At 48.7% G+C, this 17,152-nt stretch overlaps 1 protein-coding gene across 1 annotated transcript in view; it reads right to left on the reverse strand.

Annotated features, from left to right (window-relative positions):
• LOC135823042 (uncharacterized) overlaps positions 1-17,152 on the reverse strand; it is a gene marked incomplete at its 5' end in the record, with an annotated part of 64,465 nt that overhangs the window by 46,933 nt on the left and 380 nt on the right. Inside the window, 19 exon segments of the mRNA XM_065335874.1 lie at positions 770-902; positions 1,211-1,353; positions 2,325-2,429; positions 2,714-2,855; positions 3,550-3,752; positions 4,140-4,272; positions 5,478-5,582; positions 6,225-6,337; positions 6,691-6,844; positions 8,614-8,831; positions 9,513-9,645; positions 10,389-10,505; positions 10,785-10,897; positions 11,151-11,310; positions 11,926-12,057; positions 12,845-12,936; positions 13,308-13,431; positions 14,357-14,556; positions 16,112-16,262. Of these exon segments, the coding sequence (XP_065191946.1) occupies positions 770-902; positions 1,211-1,353; positions 2,325-2,429; positions 2,714-2,855; positions 3,550-3,752; positions 4,140-4,272; positions 5,478-5,582; positions 6,225-6,337; positions 6,691-6,844; positions 8,614-8,831; positions 9,513-9,645; positions 10,389-10,505; positions 10,785-10,897; positions 11,151-11,310; positions 11,926-12,057; positions 12,845-12,936; positions 13,308-13,431; positions 14,357-14,556; positions 16,112-16,262 (2,671 nt within the window).

The following is a 17,152-nucleotide window of genomic DNA, read 5'->3' on the forward strand; positions in this document are numbered from 1 at the left end:
TCTCCACCGTTTTACATTGCATGAACAAAGTGTACACAAATGTCGACTCAGCTTGTCTTATTGATCGCGGTTATAAAATTATTGTCTCCTCGCCATTGTTTAAATGCAATCCATACATACATTGCTGTGGGCTTGCTCGGCAGCTTCATAAAAATACAAGGTGGTGAGGAGCAGACCTGCTCTTTCACAAGTACTGTAAGTCTACCAATTTTCTGCCCGTTCAAATTTCGGCCTCCCAGGGTTATAAGTTATAACCCATTTCGGCCGCATCAAATTTTCATCCTGTACTGCTGCCGCCTCCATACACTGTCACACTGAACCTTGGAAAACAAAATTTCGGCCGCAACAAATTTTCGGCTAAACATTACCAGGCCGAAAATAGCCGAAAATAAACATGCGCCGAATATTTGTTGATGTACAGTACGCTGCAGTCATACAAATCTTTTTCTTCGTACTCGAAGTACAGTAAAACCTGGTGTGAGCGACCTCTGGGTTTAGCGACCACCTGCTCTTAACGACCGTCTTTCCATGCACCGACAGCTCTACGCAGACACTGTGAGACCTGGTTCTAAAGACCACCTGGCTTTAACGACCGCTTTTGCTTGCACCGAGGGGGTGGGGTGGTCGCTTAAACCAGATTATGCTGTACAGTTATTGGTAACAATGGTATTGGCAATGGCTAATGAACTGTATACATTACTATACAGTGTGGTCTGTTTAGCCATAGACAAGTGTACCAGTGTGATACGGCCAGCACGCCATTACTCACCTCTGAACTCCAGTTCGACGTTGCCTCGGATTTCGCCGCTCGGGTACTTGTCGGTAGTGACCAGGACGTATGCCGTTCCGTTGCCAATGGAGACCAGCATGTCACGGCTAACGTTGGGAATGATGCCGTTAGCCTGAACAGGAATATTCACGTGTGTGCACAGGAACACACACACACACATACGAGTGCACGTGAACACACACACACACAAGGAAAAATTGAAACACAAACACCAAGCCAATATTTGCTTTTTGGCAAAAACCATTATCAGGATTGAAATTTCTTCTGTAAGTAATGATGTAACATTATCATGCACGCACATACGAGCGTGCAGGCGTGCATGTACACACACACACACACACACACACACATACGCACACATGCACACTCACGTATCCCCCCCCACACACACACACAATCCCTAACAAACACGCTACTTACATTTGCACCGTCGAAGGTTGGCATGAAGTCGAAGACGGGAGCCATCTTGGAAGCATATCCCACTGGACCTCCGACGTAGAGGCTGATGTTCTTGGGCGGTCCTGACAAGCCCCAGAGAGCCATGTTGTAACGGATACCATTTCCTGCAAGTACATTTTTGAAATTGGTGAAAGCAAAGACGTCCTTCTTCAGCAACTTAGAAGTCAAGAGTATGCGGCCATTACATTGTGCATTGGCTTTGCTTTCCCCGGCAAAAGGCAAGGAACTTTATTTCAGATGCCCCCCCCCCCCCCACACACACACACACGCTCATACTCCTACAGGTCCCGGGAACAACCTGCAGAACATTACAAGGCCTGCACTGTACGCGGGCTTCGATTACGCACTTGAATCGATTCATGAATGGAATCTCGCCGTTCGATTTCACGTCCTGAGCACTGGAATCGATCCGAAATCCATTCACCCTATCCACATGGCGTGATGTGAATAGCGCGAATCGATTAGCAGGCATAATGGAACGCACTCAGTACGAAGAGTATGGCTGGTTATGCACGGTTCTGCCAATGGGAGTAAGAGTGTGCAACTCGACGATCTCTCGACCAATGGCGAAATTTTCAACAGAGGCTTTTCATACACAATGGCAAGCAAACACAAAACCTCTCGATTGCAAGATCCATGCTCTGTCCAGCTCGCCAGCCATGAGATCGGCCATGCGGGAGAATACAACAACTACCCCAACACAAGACTACAGTCCATTCGCCAAACGGGGGCGGGGCCCTTGCCGACACACTAACAATACATTGTATTTGGTTGGAAAAAAATACTTTCTGCACATATTCTGATAATTTTTTTCACCGTATCCACTTTATTCACTGGTTTGGGGGAAAGATGCAAACGGGAAAAGTCTGAAGAAAAGATTGACAGTCATCACCAGGACTGGAACCAGTGATCCACTTTATCTCAGGCTTAAAATATCGGGTATAATATAGAAGTCATCGACTTCACGATCCTGAAAAAGAAGGAAGTGAGACGGTGAAAAATCTATGGGCCCAGGTTTGGTGAATGGACTGTAGGATTGAAAGAGGAGGACTGGTGTTGAGAAACCAAGGATTACCATCGTAGTAGAACGTCGTCTTTCCGACGGCCGATGTTGCCGAGGCCTTCACCGATCCGTCCACAGTTCCCACTCCGAAGCCGGAGAGAAGCGCACGGTATTGCACTGCAAGAACAGACGTGGTGTGAAATGAACACACGCACACATACACACACAAACACACACACACATGAGGGCACATAGGCACAGACATGGAGATGGATGCTCAGACAGACACACACACATAGATGCAGACACATACACACATGCACACAGACAAACACACACATGCACACAGACACAGACAAGCACAGACACACACACACACACACACACACACACACACACACACACACACACACACACACACCCACAGGTGTGAAAGCAGGTGTACGCCACTACCAACTTACAGTCTTGTGGTGTGACGTTTGGCCTCATGAAGCCGTTGAGTTCTCCGCCAGGATTGGCCTGTGTGCCGAGACGAAGCTGCAGGCTGTAGCGCCCCAGCAGTGGGTACCACTTCGGGGACTGGCCGTACAGCGCCATGACAGACTGTGTGTTCCGCAGACCGGACAGGTGAAATGCACGCAAACACACACACACACATACACACATACACGCACACAAATACGGAAAGGGAAACAAACACGCACACACAGATTAGTTGACGATCGACATTTTGCATGATCCACACTGTACATATCTACCAGTAAACATTTGTCAAGTTAGATGCACACAGCCACATGCTATTACAAATGACTCATTACTGAAGCTCCAAGTGTAAGGATTCGGGCGAAGCACACATCGATCCATCAAAACATTTAAACGCGTTCTTCATTGGGGTTGGATCTGGCCGGCTGCCGAGAGTGCGAGAGAGATTGGAGAGAGATAGAGTGGCGTGGCGTGGAGGAGAGGGGGATTCAATCCTGTCAGCCATCCGGTGGGTAAGGCAGAGACACGCGGCACACACATTCACCCGCAATACACAACTGAGAGGACACGGAACCCAGCACAAAAGCCCAATACAGTCAGGCCTCGCTTAACCGCACACATCCGTTTTTCACAAAAATACCCGGATAGGCGAGGGACCGGATTATCGAACACACATACTGTATGTATGCATGGCGTATGCTATAAATTGGTAACCAACAATTTTCTTCCAGATGGCTCGGAGGGATCCGGATAAAAGAGGACCGGATAAGCGAGGTCTGACTGTACATGCATCAACATCAGAACAACAACTCACGTGCGACTGAACAACGGTGTTCAGAAGCGATGCTCCGATCGGGGTCGTCTGCGTGTCGGCAAAGTTCGCCTGGGTTAGAGGTCCGGAGAGTCCTTGGATCTGCCACTGGACACGGGCACCGCCAGAGTAGTCAAAGGATAGCGTTGCCCACGCCGCTCCACCCGTTGGGCTGGAAGAACCCGATGTTAGTGTGGCCGTCTCGGCTGAGGAAAAAACAGAGTCAAGGAGAGCAGCATATGACAGTGCGATAAATAAAACAATGGATGCCGGCATAATACCATGAAACAATCATGCAATGAAAAATTTCATAAGATGAAAAAATGTATAAAAAACGTTTTCATTGGTTTGAGGGGAAAGATGCAAGCGGGAAAAGTTTATGAATCATTTTTTTTTTAATAAGAATGGGTGACAATAATAGCTATCATGGAAATCTTTTAACATACTGGGCTGCGGAAACAGTCAATTCACGCACACGCACACACACACACACACGCACACACACGCACACACGCATGCACAAACACACACACACACACACACACACACACACATACACACACAAATCAACAGCATATCAAAAATAGGCTTACTGCGCTGGTCGAGAACAATCGATCCGACTAGCTCTCCAAACGGATATCCAGTCGTAACCACGACGACGAGCCACTCTGCCGAGTTGAGCTGGTCCAGCTGGTAAGTGGACAGCTTGGGGAAAGTCCCCTCAACCTGCAGCCACAACCAAGCCCAATCCACATACAAACATGTCCATACAATCGTCTTATCGAGACGGGCTTTGGGGACAGAAGCACAACTCTCCCTTACCAGGTAGCCCAAATTGTGCCCACCACCACACACTCACACAAGTGCCCTGGCGGGTGGTAGCATTTTTCAAAATTTCGAAATTCTATCCAAACGAACTAGGGATATTGTTCAATGATAGAGTAACGGCAATAGTCACGAGTACAGTAAAACCTGTCAAGGCAACCACTCGGATAAGGCGACCACCTGTCCAAGAGGACCGCTACAACCAGGACCAAGGGATGCTATTCTCAGTCAAATAACCCTGGATAAGGAGGCCACCTGGCTACAAAGACCACGTTTTGAAGGTCCCTTGAGCGGTCGTCTTAGGCAGTTTTCACTGTATACATGCTTCTCATGATTGTGAACATGTTCAGCACACTTACATATCCAACATCCAATGATAGAACACAGGGGCAAAGCTGATCCACCTCTTGGAGTGGTGCACAGCCGCTAGCTGTACTATCATTGTGGGTAGGATGACTGGTGCATGCCATCAGGGTCATAACGTGCATGATGCTGAAGCTATGTTGACATCTTTAGGGGGGGGGGGGGGGGGGGGGTGCACGAGCCCCGATGCCCCATGCGGGCTATGTAGTGAGCTGGCGAGAATGTACTGCCGGATAACTGGAATACAAGCAGGCCTCACTTAAGCGCACACATCCGATTTCCACAGAAATATCTGGATAGGCGAGGGAACCGGATAATCGAACACACATACTGTATGTATGCATGACGTATGCTGTAAATAGGTGACCAACAATTTTCTTCCGGATGGCGAGGGATTCGGCTAAAAGAGGACCGGATAAGCGAGGTCTGACTGTGACAAGAGACTATGACAGACAGCAGTGTGAATGTACCACATCATGAAGGTGTGAGTACGACACATGCAGTGATGTGTAGAATGCAACACACGACAGCTAGGTGGTGTGAGAACAACGCAGTCACTATCCCTATAGGCTATTATTTATTATTTATTTATTTATTTATTTTATTCCAAGCAATACATGGCTGGGGTAGCCAATGACCACTTTGCGTGGCGATTGCAGGGTTTTTATAGCCAACCATGGCTAAGCGCCTGGAACAGCACTATTCGTGGTATATATGTGTCCCATTATGGTCAACACGCTTACGTATCCAAATCCAATGTCATAGTTGGCGATCGGCACGGCAAACTGAGCTTGATTGGTGCTGTTCAGGATCAGGATGGAGCTGACGGCCGTGTCGAGAGCGTACGTCTGAGCGCCGCACACACACACACACACACACACACACACACACACACACACACACAACTTAAAGCAGGGTAAAGCTCCGTCATCCCAGTTCTGCATATTAACGTTAGGAGATCCCCTCTGATATAGGCTATGCCTTTGGGAAGTCCTTTAAACAATAAATACAAATAAATACAAATAAATACAAATATCCGTATCCTAGCCGCAACAAAGTACCCGCACACATCTTCCAACGTACATCACGGAGGGGGCATGCCATGTGTATATTCACATCAGTTTGTCATGTGACTAAATTTGTGCAGAAAGTGATCATGACATGTGGGCAGTGGAATCAACATGGCCGATATCACGTGACCCATAGATGCACGGGCTGAGTGGAGTTGGAACCAACATGGCTTTTTCAAATGGCCATGCGACCGACGAAAAACCACACTATATTAAAGCTTATCATTGTAAACGTACCCCTGCCGCCACCCTTGGCAGCATGGCTTTAAACTTACCCCCCCCCCCCCTTGACAGCATGGCTTTAAACTTACCCCCCCCCCCTCTTGACAGCATGGCTACCCCCCCCCCCCCCCCCCCCGCCATTGACAGCAGCATGGCTACAGCAGTGCCTGCCTGTGCATGTACGTGTTGAGATATTACCTTGATAAAGTAGTGCAGGTCGTTATTGGTGTCCAGTGCGAACACGCAGGCACCAGTAGCCGAGGTGAGTACCGTGGGTCTTGATGCGCCGCTCAGCAATGAATGGTAGATCACTACATACGTTACCATCAAATACATGCGCACGCACGCACACACACACACACACACAGAGGAAGCAAAACAGGCCAGCTTTAAAGAGCGGTGAACATCTTTAAAAAATTACCAAACCAGCCAGGTTTCAAGATGTTAAATCTTAGCAACTTATAATTATCTCAGGTTTGAAGTCAGTACAGTGCACGGTGAACTTAGGTGTGAAATTTCTCCCCCAATTCGTCATGCAAAAATGTCAACCAACGTCATCGCTGTGGGTGCTAGCCTTGAGCGACATGCTTTCTCCTGCAGAGCTTGAATGGACAGTTTTACTACTCGTCTTCTAGAACACCTCCTCCTCCTCCTCTGCCCTTACCAGGTGGTCCATTGCGCACGACAGGATTCTTGAATTGGCTGGGAGTGCCGGTCAGTGTGGCGGCGCATGTGGAGCAAGAGGCCAGGTTGACGCGCACGCGCCGATGGGACAGCGCGTAGATGTGCTGAGCCGTGGGCTGGAACGTGCCGCGAATCTGCAGAAACACAGAGAGAGAGAGAGAGAGAGAGAGAGAGAGAGAGAGAGAGAGAGAGAGAGAGAGAGAGAGAGAGAGAGAGAGAGAGAGTGAGAGAGTGAGAGAAGATGTTTCCTTACGTTAGTGTGGCATGTCAACGAGGCTAGCAAGATACAGATGTTAATGTGCTGAGTGTGTAAAAAAAGACGTACAGTAAAATCTCTTAAGGCCACCACTTAGATAAGGCGACCAGCTGTCCTAGAATACCACTGAAACCAGGACCAAGGGATGATATGTCCAGTCAAATGACCCTGGATAAGCAGACCACCTGGATAAGGAGACCACCTGGATAAGGAGACCACCTGGATAAGGAGACCACCTGGATAAGGAGACCACCTGGATAAGGAGACCACCTGGATAAGGAGACCACCTGGATAAGGAGACCACCTGGATACAGTGACCACGTTTCGAAAGTCCCTTGAGCGGTTGCCTTGGTTACATGTTTCACGGCATTTCCATTTTGTTTTGTACACATTCAAAACTGCCCTTCTTTTCAGTTTCTATCTCTCTGCACTGTCTCTCCCCTTCTTTTCAAATCCCTCAAGCTGAGAAATACAATCCTCTCTGCCCCCATCTTGCCCATCTTGGGGTTCGAACCTAAGAATCTATAACCTAAAAATCTATATCCACTCAAGCTCTACAAAAGAAACACCCCCAACTGTGAAAAATATACTTTCTATCAAATGATGCAACTCCTACACATGTATGTGTGTGTGTGTGCGTGTGTGTGTGTGTGTGTGTGTGTGTGTGTGTATGTGACACCGGTTGGTACGACCTCGCAGCTGAACGTGGCGAGTGGATCCAGTCCATCTCGGATGCTATTGTTGCACGGCGCTTACGCCTTGAAACGACAGCCAAGTCAGTGTGTTGTGCGATCTGTGAGCGACTCTTCGCCAGTGAAAGCGGACTTCGGCGGCACAAATGCAGGGAAGAGCGACTGAAGCCGATCCATGAACAGGCCGGTGCTGTGTTGTGCGAAACGTGCCATCGTTGGTTTGCTAGCCGAGGTGGATTTGCTGTGCACAGCTGCTCTCCCAGTCTTGGTGACGCTCCAGTTCCAGAGATTGTTGCACCTCGCCCACCTGATTGCAGCCAATGTCATTACCACTGCCACACCTGTGACCGCTGTTTCCGGAGCAAAGCTGGGCACCGCCGGCACAACTGCAACTCCAACCGCAGAACATGCAGCTCTGGCTCTGAGCGCCGCACCATCCCATGCCCGACCTGCTCTCGGAAGTTCACACGTCTCCAGTACCTGGCTCAACACAAATGCAAGAAGTAACTCTGCCCTCCTTGCCTCTTTGAGGCACTGCATCACCTTTAGGTGGCAGTTTCAAGGTTCAAGGTGTGTGTATGTGCGTGTGTATGGAAAAATGAAAAATTGAAAAAATTGGGATTCACTGGCCAGAAAAAGTCACTTCAAACAGCTGTGTGGCGGGATACCAGGCTAAAATTAGTGGCGGTCAATTCATCAGCTTTGCAAGCTGTTGAATGGTGTAATCCCAGCACAAGTTGCTATGTCTAACATAGCTGTTCGCTATCATCGCTTCTACGATGGGCAGGTCTGAGGTGTGTGTGTATGTGTGTGTGTGTGTGTGTGTGTGTGTGTGTGTGTGTGTGTGTGTGTGTGTGTGTGTGTGTGTGTGTGTGTGTGTGTGTGTGTGTGTGTGTGTGTGCGTCTGGTTCTCACTAGAAACAAGCAATAATAACGCCCCAGCACAAACACTCACCACGCTGCTGTGACCGATATAGCGGCTGAGATCGGTGGAGAAGGTGTTCTCTGCATCGGTCATGATGATACTACTGAGGTTCTGGCCTGCAGCGCTCAGCTGACTACCCATAAGGTACACGACCTGCACGTGCATGAGACCAAAGTCGTCCAGCTCAAAGCGCACTGTGCCGGCCATGTTGGTGATCGGCCCGCTGGGCTGCAGGATGTCGGTGTAGGCTGCACACACGTACACACACACAGATACAGACACACACACACACGTACATACACACGTACACGTACACGCACACACACACACACACACACACACACACACACACACACACACACACACACACACACACACACACACACACACACACACACACACACACACACACACACACACAGAGAAACGAACATAAAGAGAGGGGAAAAGCACTTGCCAGGCATCCCTGACCCACTTCGTCCCACCTTTCGGAATGTTCCTAGCATTGGCTGTAATTTCCACCAGCACCTTCTGAAACGCACGGTTTCCTTCCACTGTACTGTGCACAGACTGGCTATTATGGGGCTATGGCTATTATACATTATCAGCTGCGTAGGGGTTTCCATCGCTCACTGGAGTGGAATCTATTCAGTAAGAAACAACCTTTGCTTTAAACAAACGGCGAGGAGACAGTAATTTGATAACTGCAATCAATATGTCAATTCAGCTTGTCTTAGGGATTGCGGTTATCAAACCTTCACTTCCTTTCGTTCTTCCTTACTTTTCTTGTCTCTACTTTTCCACATCAACCTTCAAATGTTTACTCCCCAAGTGGGTCCATTGCTAATTGTCTGATGCCTGTTTTGATCAACACTATAAATACAGTGTACAGAAACAACTAAATTCTCCAGCATTGCTGGCTTTCTCACTTTGCCGCTGCACCAGGATTTGGCCGCGCAGCTCTCCGTTCGGGTTTGTCTGCGTTCCCACGACGATGTAGTAATGGCCGGCCAGGAGCTCGCGGAAGAACGAGGCGTTCTTGCTCAGGAAGAAACCGTGGATCTGAGCAGGTGATGAAAGACAAACACAGCGTTACACAACGGGAATGTCAGCACAACTTAAAACTGAGCTTTGTGTTCTCATAGAGTTTTGATAGAGTCTTGGCTGGAGGGAAACAAATCAGCGCACGAAGCACAGACACCATATCGTTTCGACGAGGCCTTTTTCGTACGATTACCTTCCTTGTCGAACACAATGGTGATTAACACGGCAGCAACCAAGTCCTTGTAACCGGCACTTTGGCGGTCAGAGCAGTCAAAGAGCGGTGACTGTAAAGCGACAAATTTTCGGCCCATTCAAATTTCGGCCTCCCAGGGCTAAAACCCCATTTCAGCCTAATCAACTTTTCGGTCTGTACTGCTGTCGCCTGTATACACTGTCACGCTGAACCTTGCAAAACAAAATTTCCGCCGCAACACATTTTCGGCCAAACATGACCAGGCCGAAAATAGCCGAAAATAAATATGCGATGAATGTTTGTTGACGTACGGTACAGAGTTTTACAAACCCTCAAAGGAGTGTCAGCACACTTCTTCGATATCTCATCCAGTTTTCTAAAGCCCTCAGGGGAATGTGTATGATATCTATTCACATTATCATGCCCGTGCCTATGGAGAAGTAAAATGAAGCTAAACAAAAAGACAGAACTAGGTCTTCGGGATTAGCAGAGTGCCGTAATGTCGCCAAGGCGACATAACAATGCTATCTTCCGGTCCGATATGCCCCCCCCCCCCCCCCCACCTTACCGTAAATCCATTTAGGTAGGACATCAGGTCGAGGACTTTCGGCCCCGTTTGTCCACGTGGGGCAGGACCGGCCAGGTAAGCATTGACGATGGGGCTCGTTGGGTTGCGGATGGAGAGCTGCAATTTACGCAGGCATAGCGGGCGTGTGTACGTACATGAGTAACGCACAAGTCGGTGCACATAAACACACAAATATACACACATGCATGCGCACGCATGCACGCCCACATAGACTTGACGTCCTGGCCTGTTTGAATCAAACTTTCCAAAGGTTCAACTCTAAGGGTGGAAAAACCTTTTTTGATTCTAAGGATAGGCAAACTTCCGTCCGAAGTTGCAACAAAAACAATACACAATTCCAAGCAGCATACAACAGGAGTGACACAAACGACTCACGTGGAAATGGAGCGATCCGTCTTGCTGCACCTCAAAGACGCCGGCACCGCCGGCGGATGTCGTCATGGCGTTGGGAGTGACTTGGGAACCAGTGAGCAGTGTGGCAAGGTCAACTACGCAGTGGGGATAGAACACCATCAATAGAGTTTTAATACACTCATACGTGGGTTATCCGGACCCCAAAGCGATTGGCAGTGCGGCCATCTTTCCAGGATTCCTTTTGAATCTCTCTCCCCTCTCCCGGGGAGACCCACGTGATCAGTTAGACCATATGTGACATCAGACACTGGACTCTACGAGACAAGAACCCAAATACAACAGCATGCGTAAATCATACTCGACCGGATTTTCGCAACACAAACATACTCGACTCTCCCGTATCGTCAGCATTGACTGCCTCCAGGGGACCTTGCAGAGCCAGTCCACTGGTGGTGTACACGCTGCACTTGCCAGACGTGTAAAGCTGATAAAACTGATAGATATCAGTGTGGGTGGTGTAGTCGGAGAGCAGCAGACGACCTTCGGCCTGCGAACAGAGGGAACGTGTGGGCAAGAATGCAAACAAACACGCAATCACACACACACACACACATACACACACACACACACACACGTAAACACGCATACAGACGGACGGACGGACGGACAGACGGACAAACAGACAGACAGGCACACACACACACACACACAGATGCAAACACACAATCACATATTGGCGTTGGCGGGGATTCAAAATTGGCACAGCACAGTTCTTCACAAAGGGGATGCCAGGGACGTTAAAAATGCTAAACGTTGTCCCTAAACACACTGTACTTTAACCTATACTGGTCAAAGCCCATAGCAGTTTGTGATCTGAAATTTTTCAACCAAATTGAAAAGATGAAATGGGCCGAAACTTAGAGCTTTGATAAAATGTTGAGGGAACTGTTAAAAACGACGCCCTTGAACTTTTGGTCGTGAGCACTCATGATCAAATATTCAAGGACGTTTTTTTCCGGACATTTCCCTCAACTTTTTCATCGAAGCTCTCAGGTTCTTTTCGCTGAATGCGGCACATAATTATGGTGCTCTAATTTCACAGAGAAGGCTTCAGAAGACAGCATCAAGTCTCACATGGCAGTGCAGCAGTGGTTAAACTCACATAATACGTTCCGTGACTGGCTTCCAGCAAGATCACTCCACTCAGCTGGGAGAAGAGCTGGCTGCTGGTCGACCCGGCATCAAGTCGGAGTGTCGGCGGAGTCGTCAGGCCTAGTAGACCTGTCATGTAGACCTAGGGGATAGAAGAGATTGGACAAACGGAAACGAAGGGAGGGAGGGGGGGGGGACCAACAGGCGGATAGACAAATAGACGGAGTTAGTTGGCGACCAGAACGATGACAAAAAAATGTCACGGTTCACGTGAGACCCAGCTGGAGGCCCAGTTTTGCACATCCGTAGGAACGCCACCATCCTCTACGGATCAAGGTGCAGATGCAGCATCTGATGACAAACTGGCAACTGAATCCGATCAAAGAGGTTTTATGCACCGGCAAGAGGAGATTGACTAGACGCTGGTACACAGAGACGGAACTGATGACGAAAAAATCACGCTTTGGCCCTGTCAAAATGCGACTGGTAGGTTCAAAACGTGAAGTTTCCATCACTACAGTCAAACCCGTCAAGGCGACCACTCGGATAAGGCGACCACCTACCCTAGAAGACCATTACAACCAGGATGCAGGGATGCTATTTCCAGCCAAAGGACCCTGGATAAGGAGACCATCTGGTAACAGAGACCATGGTTTGAAGGTCCCTTGAGCGGTCGTCTTAGACAGGGTTCACTGTAGTTCTGCCTCTGTTTACATTATCGTCTATTCACTTTACTCTTGTAGAAGAAAGACAGACTGATAGACTAGTCGGTAGGCATTAGGCCTTGAACATGCCTAACATGCAGCACAGCATACAGTATAGCACAGCACAACACACACACACACGTACACACACACACACACGTACACACACACGTACACACACACACGTACACACACACACACACACACACAGCACTCATCGCATACCTTGTAGACAAGACTGCCGTCTCTATCGAGAGAGAACTGAGCGTAGCCACTGCCTGTGCCCGTCGTTGCTGGTGTGAGGGCGGCGGAGAATGCTGTACACATACACACACATACACACACACACACACATACACACACACACACACACACACACACACACACACACACACACACAGACATACACACACACACACACACACACACACACACACACACACACACACACACACACACACACACACATGTACTTCATCATACTGTTATGGGCCGATGGGTGAATCATACAACAAACTCCAGGCTAGAATCGATCACAACCCCGTAATTTGTCACATGACCAAGGGGAATACCCTCTGTGTTTTGGTCCACATGTCCATATATGTTTCAGGGCATGGTGCTGTTGAGGTCCTGCTGCTTCAGGGCATGGTGCTGTGGTGGCTAAGCACACAGTGCAGTAGGCACTCACATCGCTTGCTCATGCGGAGTGGCCTCTGCAGTAGCACTGAACCACTGCCATCCAGGGCCTGGATCCACAGCTTTCCCATCGTCAGCATATTCTTCACTGTGCTGTTCCAGTCATTGATAGTTGCCTGTGCCACAGACAAACCAAACACACACAGAGAGAGGCAGAGAGAGAGAGAGAGAGAGAGAGAGAGAGAGAGAGAGTGAGGAAATGCAAGCGCGTAGCTCGCATGGGGCGGCGGGGGTGGGGGTGGCGGGGGCACGTGCACCCCCCCCCCCCCTAAAAGTTTTGGCCTAGGTTCAGCGTGCGCGTTATGACCATGAATGACCTGCACCGCCATCCTACACATATTTTGTATGCGGCCGTGCACCCCCCTAGAAGGCGGACCAGCTACGCCCCTGTGAATGAGTGAGTGAGCGAGAAACTGAGTGAGTGAGTGTACGATGAGTGTATGGTGAGTGTACGACGAGTGTATGATGAGTGCATGGGTAAGTAGGTAAGCCACTGAGAGTTGACATGTCCAGCAATTCTGGTGGAGAGTTGGCAATCATGCCTGATACCCCAGCACATCTCATGTCGCATACCAGTCATGGACCCCTTGTTCACTCCAATGAACATTGCACTTCTGACAGACCAGGCGGTTAGGCAAATGGACGGTCGGAAAATGGATAGGCGGATACTAGTAGACAGAGAGGCTGACTTAGAAGGAAACAAGCCGAGAGGCAGATGGACAGACAGACAGATGGACAGACAGACAGATGGACAGACAGACAGATGGACAGACAGACAGATGGACAGACAGACAGATGGACACACAGACAGATGGACAGACAGACAGATGGACAGACAGACAGATGGACAGACAGACAGATGGACAGACAGACAGATGGACAGGCGGATGGATGGACAAACGGACAGACAGACGGACGGATGGATAGACAGATGGACGGCGGACGGGCAAACATGCGAACGTAAAGACAAACAGACGAATGGACGGACGGACAGACGAATGGACAGACATACTGACAATTGCACAGCGATCCTCAACTCACAGTTGCGTAATTGTTGGTAGCGGTGAAGTTGTCGTGGAAGTAGACATTGGAGTTACTGTCCATCACGCGGAAGGTCTGCACCTCGTCATTGTCGCCGATAACGATAGTGTAGAGAATGACGCTGACGGGGGATAGGTATGCAAACGAGAAGCCCATGTACTCCGACGGTCCCGTGGGTGTCATTACGCCCTCGAAGTGATCTGCGGGAAGCAGGGACAACGACGACGACGACGCACAGAGGTGCCAGAAAAATCACGCACACGAGCATGCACGTGGACACACATAAACGCACACGCGCACACGCACACATGCATACACAGAAAGAATGAATCAATTAATCAATGACTAAGCAAGACAGGAAGAAAGGAAGGAAGAAAAAAGATGACAATCCAAGGTGAGCCAATACCAGGAGCAAATAAATTCTGTCATTTTAATACAAGAATTGTTTCTGACAGCCGCCTTTGCCAAGGGGAATGTTATCTGAGAAGTCCATGCCGGGAATGTGCCAGAGCAAAGCAAGGTCAGCTGATTTTGAGGCATTGGCCAATATCCCCGCATTGCATGCTGATACAGAAAAACCTGTAACTAAAGACCACCGTGACTAGCGACCAGCCTGGTACTACAGTAAAACCTGTAACTAAAGACCACCGTGACTAGCGACCAGCGTGGTACTACAGACCACTTTGCCAGGCACGGACGGTCTCACATTCACATTATGGTTGCGCGGTGCAAACCTCTAGCTAAGGACCACCTGCCACTAAAGACCGCTTTCTCTGGCCCCAAGGGGTGGTCGCTAGTTACATGTTTGACTGTACATAGATCTATATACACATCGCTAGCTGATACATTGGTCATAGATCTATATACACATCTCATGCTGATACATTGGTCATAGATCTATATACACATCGCTAGCTGATACATTGGTCATAGATCTATATACACATCTCATGCTGATACATTGGTCATAGATCTATATACACATCGCTAGCTGATACATTGGTCATAGATCTATATACACATCGCTAGCTGATACATTGGTCATAGATCTATATACACATCGCTAGCTGATACATTGGTCATAGATCTATATACACATCGCTAGCTGATACATTGGTCATAGATCTATATCCACATCTCATGCTGATACATTGGTCATAGATCTATATACACATCGCTAGCTGATACATTGGTCATAGATCTATATACACATCGCTAGCTGATACATTGGTCAACGGCCTATGTCCACATTGCTAGCTGATACATTGGTCAATGGCCTATATCCACATTGCTAGCTGATACATTGGTCATCGGCTTATATGCAGATCTCATGCTGACAAACGATATGCTTAACCTCACACCCAGTTATTGAGATACAATGAGAATACAACTGGCTGTTCATAAGGTTGAGGGAGTTGACAATAGGAAAAATACTGAAGAAGAAAAAAAAACAGCACAAGGACTCGAACCGGGGACCCTCGATTATTGCCAGCGATGCTCTATCACTAAGGTATGCTTTGTCGGCAAAGAACCCCCCCCCCCCCCCCGGCCGTTGTGGTTGAGAAGATAGATCCTAGCAGTGGTACTGTATGTGTGTGTGTGTGTATGTGCATGCCAGCATGTGTGTGTCTGTGTCTGCCTGCACGTGTACTTGTGTGTGCATGCAAGCGTGCGTGTGTGTGTCTGTGTGCGTGCGTGCGTACTCGAATGTTTTGTGGTACATGCACATTAGCGGGTTTTCACGTTTTCACTCACAGAATCCGAATCCTTCGCTGATGCTGGGAGAGAGAGGCCCGGTGATGTCCTGAATCAATCCCATCGGTCCCGTGCTGGCCGAGATTTCGTACTGGCTGTTGAGAGCGCCAAGGAACCAGGGAATGTCCGGCCTGGACTCGCCTTCAGCTTGCTATTATGGTTAGCAACAAGGGGAAGAAGAGACAGTGAAGATAATCACGCCGCTGTGAGTGCCTAGAAATGCGCTACGCCGGTGGCTGCCGTCACACGATCAATGATTGTAATCGCTACATTTTCACTCACAGAGCAACCTGGACTCACCCTGAGCTTGCGCAGTGTGGTTAGCAACAGGAGAAAGAAGAGACATGAAGATCATCGCGCCGCTGTGAGTGCCTAGAAATATATTACTCTGGTGGCTGCAGTGTCGTCAGTTGGAGTGGATGTGGATTTTGTTTCAGCTGACACTCCCCATGGCGAATTGTTAGAACAAGACGTCATTGAATGAATGAGCCAATAATTTCCTTTCTTTACCCAAACTGGACACAAGTCTATTCCATTCCTTGGTGCTGACCGCTTGAATGCGCTGCCTGAATCCCTTCGCACTGATCACATCCCTAATTCATTTTGCCAGGAAGTCAATACATACATTCACCTCGGGCACCCGGTCAGACGGCCGTAGGGCCTGCCGGGAATGCCCAAGTAAAATAATAGAATACAATACAAATATCCAGATCCAGACATCTCTACAGGGGGGTTCCAGTTTAGCCAAAACTAAATAGCTGATGTATGTACATGTGCATGCATATGGTTTCCAGTAGTCACGTGCGTTAGCAAAATTCAGTAGGGGCACAACGACTTGATGTTTAGCTGCATCACGTCTAGAATGCGCACACCGACAGCAGTTGAATGCCGGTATCACATCAGTCAGTATTGTGCTGATTGTTGCACGTTCTGACTCACCGGTATCATGCTTATATTTTGTTTGTGTAGGACACTGGAGTATGTACCCAGTGTGCTGACAGTGCTCAACACCACGGCGGAGACAGAGCGTGATACAGAAGA

The sequence above is a fragment of the Sycon ciliatum genome, chromosome 8 (genome assembly GCF_964019385.1).
Source record: "Sycon ciliatum chromosome 8, ocSycCili1.1, whole genome shotgun sequence".
NCBI classification, from domain to species: Eukaryota; Metazoa; Porifera; class Calcarea; order Leucosolenida; family Sycettidae; genus Sycon; species Sycon ciliatum.